The sequence below is a fragment of the Halictus rubicundus genome, chromosome 16 (genome assembly GCF_050948215.1).
Source record: "Halictus rubicundus isolate RS-2024b chromosome 16, iyHalRubi1_principal, whole genome shotgun sequence".
Taxonomy (NCBI): domain Eukaryota; kingdom Metazoa; phylum Arthropoda; class Insecta; order Hymenoptera; family Halictidae; genus Halictus; species Halictus rubicundus.
Genome location: NC_135164.1, coordinates 9,924,422 through 9,931,287, shown reverse-complemented (window position 1 = coordinate 9,931,287; position 6,866 = coordinate 9,924,422). Strand labels below are relative to the sequence as shown.

The window sequence follows — 6,866 nt, the reverse complement described above, 5'->3', positions numbered from 1 at the left end:
GCACACGCGTCGTCGATCGCGATCGAGCAAACGGCGCGAGCTGCTACGATGCAACGGACGAGTTAACGACGCCTCGCGATCCTATTTGGTCGCTACCATTGTGTTCGATGCGAAATAGTCCTCGCTCGGTTCTACCTACGCGTACACGATAAACAAATAAATAAATAAACAAATGAATAAATATATATATAAATAAATAAATAAATAAATACATATGTATATTTACGCGCACTCGTTCGAGTGTTTTCCAAAGGATCGATTCTAATCGCGTTACGCGTTCGAAGATAATCAAATTTAGAAAGAGGGAAAAAAGCGCCGGTCGCTGGAAAAACTGTAGAATAATAAGCAAACAGGAACCTCGAGAGCCGCGATCTTCGTAGTTACCGGTCGAACGGATCCGCCTTGAGAGGCGTCGCGAACCAATCCAGGCGAAAAGAAAGGAAAACCGCGAAAACCGTGAAAATTGATCTCTATCGGCGGACAGACAGACGCTTTTCTCGGCCAAGTTTCGTACTACTTCCTGTACCGTCGCCCGTCGCCCGTCGCCCGTCCCCGTTGCTCTCCGAGTTGCTCGGTCCTTCAACGGTAATATCGAACGTTGCACCTCGACGATCCTCACGAAAGTACACATAGGTGTTGTTTCTCTCGATGCTCAATTACACGCAAGTACAAAGATCCGCGAGAGCAAAGTCTATTTTCTCCTAATCGCGCGAATCCGATATACAACTCCGTCATACTCCGACGACTCTGTCCATACCCGACTCGCTTGTGCCGCGAAACGCGCGCGAAAAGGAGCTACCTCAAACTCGCATACTTTTTCTCCTCGTACTTGGTCGTTCGTGCGAGAGATCGCGGATCCTGGTTCGAAACGATCGGCGAACGATGCAACGTCTCGCGACGATCCTCGAAATAATGTCGCCGAGGATCAAAGGCGTCTGGAGAAGAACGGACAATCGATATGCGAGCGAGGATCTCGAAGCATTTATCTCGAGGAAAAAGTAACGAAGAAAGGCACGCGCAGTCATGTCATGGGAATCCATTTCCTCAAGAGACTACCTTGGGCAAGTATCCTTGGGCGAGACCCTTTCGAGGAGATCCCTCCTAAAATCCGATCGCGTCCTTTTCTCGAGCGCGCGCTCTTCCGTTCTTCCGCTCTTCCGCACTTCTGCTCTTCCGCTTTTCCGCTCGAGAGCGAGAGACTCGAGTGTTTCGATATGGAGCGGGGGTGGAATAAGTCTGTCGCGAGTTTACCGGTGCCGCGGCGTAACTCGGCAACCTTCGCTCTGGTATATAGGTCAGCAAAAGAGGTCACAGGTGCCTCGCCCACCGTGGCTAGCAGCTACTGGTTCGGTGACGGGAGCCGAAATTGCGCGAACGCTATGCCGAGCCACGATGCGCGTCGACACGAGCGCCGGACCAAGAGAACCCCTAAACATGGTATTTCCTATGTGCGTTTACACCGTGTATTTTATACTTTACAGCTGGGCCCGATTCAAACAACGATTCTTTTCATCTCCTATATGTACATGATTCTCACCCGCTTGAACCGACCGCGTTGTCGACCGTCGTGCGCGTCTAGAAATCTAAACGAGTCAAAGAAAAATAACTACGATTCGCGCGCAAACCCTGCGTTCAACGTCAGGACGCTTATAGGAAATCCCACGTTTAGATTGCTCGATGGTTCGTCGTCTGTTTGAATTGCGATAAGCGACCGGAGGGCAAAGATTGAAGGAAACTAAACTGAGAAACTAAGAAACGCACGGTCGCAATGCGGCACGCCGCTAGACAGAAACGACGCTCGTGTGGAACGCTGCGCTGGCTGGGACGGCGCCAAGCGGTCTTTGCCCCGCGAACTCATCTCGGGTCTCGCACGCGAGATTCAACCTAAAGAAACATCCTCGCGATATCGCGATGCCGTTCGCCCCGAGAGGTTCGTCGAGAATCGATCTCGCGTTTTCAACGAATGATCCTGTCGAATTCGCAGCGGTCCGGCCAGTCATCAACTGTCGGCAACCGCGCTGCTGGGTAGTCCGGACGGTTCGCGGCATCCGCTTGACGTGTGCGAGTTCACCGAGGATGACTACCACCATCAGAACTCGAACGGGAACGGGCACTATCAGAACGGTCGATCCGGAGCTGGTTTCTGGGAATGTCTGGTAGGCTGCAGACAACGACTGGACCAACACTTTGCTCGCAGACGGGTAAGTCATCCTCGATCGGTTATCGGTTCGCCCTATTACTACTACTACTACTACTACTACGACTACTACTACCTCGTGCTACCCTCTTTCGCTTCCTTCGTTTTCTTCCACGACCATCTTCCGATCGTAACCTCGGTGAACGGTTTTTCTCGGTCATTGTCGAGACCGCTTCGGGGGTAGGAAGATACGCACGCGATACTCGCGGTCACGCTACCTCCTAATTACCAGTCCTGAGAGAGCCCATCCCTTCGCAACTCGAGGCTGACACGGCGACCTCCTGTAATAACCGCAACAGAACAAATAAAACCAACATCGCTATATGTACAGAAGCATAAAAATGTCAAATGTCACCGTGTCCAACAGGTTCTGCTGTTTTCTATTTTCCTCGCTTTTCTCTCGGATATTCTGTAGGATGGTTCTCTGCATTTTCCGATAGAACGGTTCTCGGTTGCGTTATTGTTGACGCAAATTTTCTATACGCTGCACCTCGATACGCTGTTATTTTGGCGCAGCCTGTATTCGGTGATATCCGGATTCGGTGGTCCTCGAGTTTCGCCAGAGCACGAGGACAGGTTCGCGCGTAAAATACAGCGTCTCGAGAGGTCTCGTGGCAGCCGATCAGGAAAACGGCTTGGCTCGTCTGCGCTCGACACGGTGCGACGAAGCGAGGCGAAGCGCGGCGGGGCGAGGCTCGACGCGGCAGTATTTCCGGTTGATCGCGAGATCGCGACGACCTCGGCTACCGTACAGCGTAGAACACACAACGGACGCAGCCGGCTACCTTCGTTTTTCCTGCTGGATCGGCCGCGTCGTCGCTATCGGTCGAGGTCGCCGCTATATTTACGTTACACGAGATCGTTGGATCTGAAATCATCGACGGAGAAAGTTCAAGGTCGAATCGATAGAACCGTTTGCACCGACGTTTAACCACGCGCGTCGCCGTTTATAACACGGCCGTCGGGTTTTCCCGTTCATGGCCTCGTTGTTCGCGAATCACCCTCTCGGAATCTATTTGTCCCCCAGGTGGAGCAAGGCTTGAAGCTGTACCGCGCCCACAAACAACAGGCCGCCGTACGGAAATGGTGGGGCGCGCTGAAGAACATCAGACAACGCGAGGACAAGTTCGCGCTCCTCGGTTATTTATACCAAGCCTACATGGACTGGGGAAAGTATAGGTATTCGTCGTGCGAACCGTTTCGATCGATTTCCGAACCGAAACGATTCGTTTGTTGCCGGCGTTGATCGCCCACGGAGAATCGCAGCACGGCCGACGGTTTTACCCTTCTCGTTCGCGATTCGCTCGTCAAACGTTGCGGTCACTGAAACGAAACGTCGCCAATCGAAAATAGTCTTTTCAATAATTTCTTATCAGACAATCGACAATCTCGAGGGTTCGTTCGAGCGAACGGGCAAAGTTCGAAGACCACCGACTCGCGCTGGGGAAACAACGGTCGGCAAATCCAAGCGAAAACGGGCGAAAGAAACGAGTATAGCTCTGTCAGTTCGTTTCGCCGAAAGGCACGGCCGCGGTGGTCGGCCGGACTGCTCAACCCACTTAGCTGCCATGGAGAGCACTACGAGCCTCCTAGCTTAAAGTACGCGGACCAGGAAGAGAAAAGAGCTTAATAGAGAGATTGTGACCAAGAGATAGTATTTACTTGTGCGCGAGACGCGAGACGCGAAACTCGGAGAGAAAGAAAACTCGCGATCCTTGACACGGTAACGAGGCGTTTCCTCGCTGAGAAAGGGGGGTAGTACGGAGTGCTATTGCGTTTTTCCGCCCTCTCCCTTCCTCGGATAGAATTAACATAGTCAGAAAGAATCGCGTCGTTTCAGGGACAGCATCGATTTCGGTCAGAAACAATTATGCATCTCGGAGGAGCTCGATTCACCGAACATGCGGGCCGAGGCGTACTTAAATCTTGCGAGGGCTCACGAACGCCTGGGCGCATTGGACAGGGCGTTGGACTATGCGAGACACAGGTAGTACCATCCTTTCCCAGATCCCCGATTCTCCAAGAAACTTCGTCACCGATTCGAACCTACGATTCCGTAGTTTGTACAACGAATGCGACCAATGCGCGACCGCCGGGTTGGTTCACTTGACCGTGGGTAGAGTGCATTTGGAGCTAGCGGGATTCTGCAAGGCTCTGGAAGCCTTCCAGAGAGCTCACAAGATCGCTCATTCCATTCAAGATCCGTCGCTGGAGTTGCAAGTAAGACTCTCCGTGAATTTTGCAGACATTGCGACTCGTTACGATCACGAGATCCTGATTCGCAGGTATACGTCGGCCTGTCGGAGCTCTTCTGCAGATTACACGACGCTGATAAAAGCGCGAGGTACGCCGCGCGAGCGTACGATCTCTCGCGAAGCTTGCAACTCGGTGATCTGAATTCGCGGCATCACAGAGCAGCCCTGCTGCAGATGGCCGCGGCGCTTCGAAAGAAAGGAGAACTCGGCGACGCCCACGACTACTGTTCGGTACGTTTTTACCCTGCGACGTCGGTACCATTCTGCCATTTTCGCGCGTCTGACTCTCAACTCCGCGCAGGAAGCAACGCGTTTGTCGCTCGTATCCGGAGATCAAGCCAGCTACGCGAGGAGTATACGAATCATGGGGGATATCTATAGGAAGAAGGCCGACATAAATGTAAGTAGTATACCGGACCGAATGTCAAGGACGTCGCGAACGTTCAAAGGTGTTGGAGCCTCGATCGATCCCTTGCAATGAAATGCTGCCTTGCCGAGTCCCTCCTCTTCCGTCTATCGCCGGTTTACCGCCCTTAACAGACCCCCTCGAATATTATTAGCGTGGCCAATGTACGAACGTGTACCGTAGAAAGCGTTTCGGCAATACGAGAGCGCGATGGGATCCGCGGCAGCGACCGGTGATCGTCTTTGTCAAATGGAAGCGATGGACGGTGCAGCGAGGTGTCTCGAGGCTCTTCGACTGCAACACAAGATATGCAACTGTCGTCCGCTCGAGTTCAATACAAGGCTGCTCGAGGTCGCTGGATCGGTCGGTGCTAAGGTAATCTTCTTTGTCTGTTTTCCGGTGTGCTCTTCCGGTGTCGACGCGCGTAAGACTCTTTGTTGATCGTTAACGGGTCGTTTGTTTTGTTGTCGTTTGTCTGTCGTTTGTCGTCACATCGACCGCTCGATCCGCGCGCAGTTCCTGGTGCGAACCGTAAGGTCGAGGCTGTCGCGGATTTACGGGTCCCTCGGCGACGAGGAACACAAGGCTCATCACGAGAGATTAGCCGCGGCTATGGAAGAGGATTTGGAGCTGCGATGCGGCGGCTGCAACGAGCCGTTCGGCCTCGAGCCGGACTCTTTGGAGGCGCTACCGTGCTCCCACATATTGCACGCCAGGTAAAACGTAGACACGACCGGCTAGCCAGCCCCCGACTGTTCATCGAACCACGCGTCGTTTGCAGGTGCGCCTATGAGATATTGAAGCGGCGCGATAAGAAAAAGAAGCGCCTGTGCCCCGACTGTCACAAGTCCGTTAGTTCACGATTGTACCTGCATTGCGAGGATCCTCACGGCATGAATACTTTGAATCACAGTTCCTTGAGTCTGGCGTCGTTGAGAGCGAGCAGTCTGGCTACACTGGACGATTGTCACGCCACGAGTAGCGTCTAAGATCCGATTATCCGATTATTCGATTCACCTGCTCTCCGCGTACACGCGCCTCCCTCCATTCGTTAACAAACGGCGAGCTCGTTCGATTTTCGGTATCCGAGTCTCGGTGCTAGGAAACTACGTTTTCTCAGGGTCGAAATCTTACTCAGTCGCTACACAGTGGCCCTTCCTATTCAGAAAAATGATGCGCAACATCAAGTAATTAAACTTGTCAATTTGGTTTACCTCGAATCGATCGTTTACACTTTTGCCTTTCCTTGTTTGGTCACTCTATACTCTATACTGTGTACTAGAGCAGAGGTCGTTACTTTATGTGTTGTAAACGAATTCGTATATTTTAATTACTAGTATATTTATATGTATGTTACACGTATACGCGTATATGCACCTAAAGCAGACAAAGGTGATGTGTATCAGCCTGGTAATTCCCTGAAACAAAAGAATCGATGCTCAGAAAATATGCGAACCCGATTACCTGATTACAACCGCGTACACGTGTATTTTAAATCCCTCTATACATAGACGCCGAGTGGATGTTGCAAACATTCGTTCGAATAGAACGTTTCGAATTTCGTTGCAAGAGAATCCGTTATCGCCGAAGTTGATAATCGAAGGTCGAGTGTCAGAAATCGAACGTTGAACGAACTCGCAAGACGATACGATACGGTACGATACGATACGATACGATACAAAACGATACGAAAACGCGGCGACCGCATTTACACGACCTCGCCTCACCGAGTTGAAATTCCCGCGATTCGCCGCCAATTAAAAGCCGCTAGATTCTTAAATCTTAAATATCGTTTATCGATATGCATTACCGATGACTTAGGAAACCAAAGTTGAGAGAAAACTAGCACGATTGGAAAAGACTTAATGGCAATAAAAATGCACGTTCACATTGTTCGTTTTTCTCGATGATTATTTCCCTTGAACACCTCCCGTCGCTTTACGATTTACGATACTCTTGCGATACCGTCGAAATTTAAACAGGGGATCAGCTATACACGTGTTCATGT

At 51.4% G+C, this 6,866-nt stretch overlaps 1 protein-coding gene across 1 annotated transcript; it reads left to right on the top strand.

Annotated features, from left to right (window-relative positions):
* Window positions 1-879: 879 nt before the first annotated feature.
* LOC143362327 (43 kDa receptor-associated protein of the synapse homolog) lies at window positions 880-6,747 on the top strand. The gene is made up of 10 exons (XM_076802378.1): window positions 880-1,061; window positions 1,985-2,201; window positions 3,225-3,376; window positions 4,038-4,184; window positions 4,258-4,417; window positions 4,483-4,683; window positions 4,754-4,852; window positions 5,042-5,233; window positions 5,375-5,574; window positions 5,640-6,747. The coding sequence occupies exons 1-10, from the start codon at window positions 1,024-1,026 to the stop codon at window positions 5,845-5,847; spliced, it is 1,614 nt and encodes a 537-aa protein (XP_076658493.1). The 5' UTR covers window positions 880-1,023; the 3' UTR covers window positions 5,848-6,747.
* Window positions 6,748-6,866: the final 119 nt, after the last annotated feature.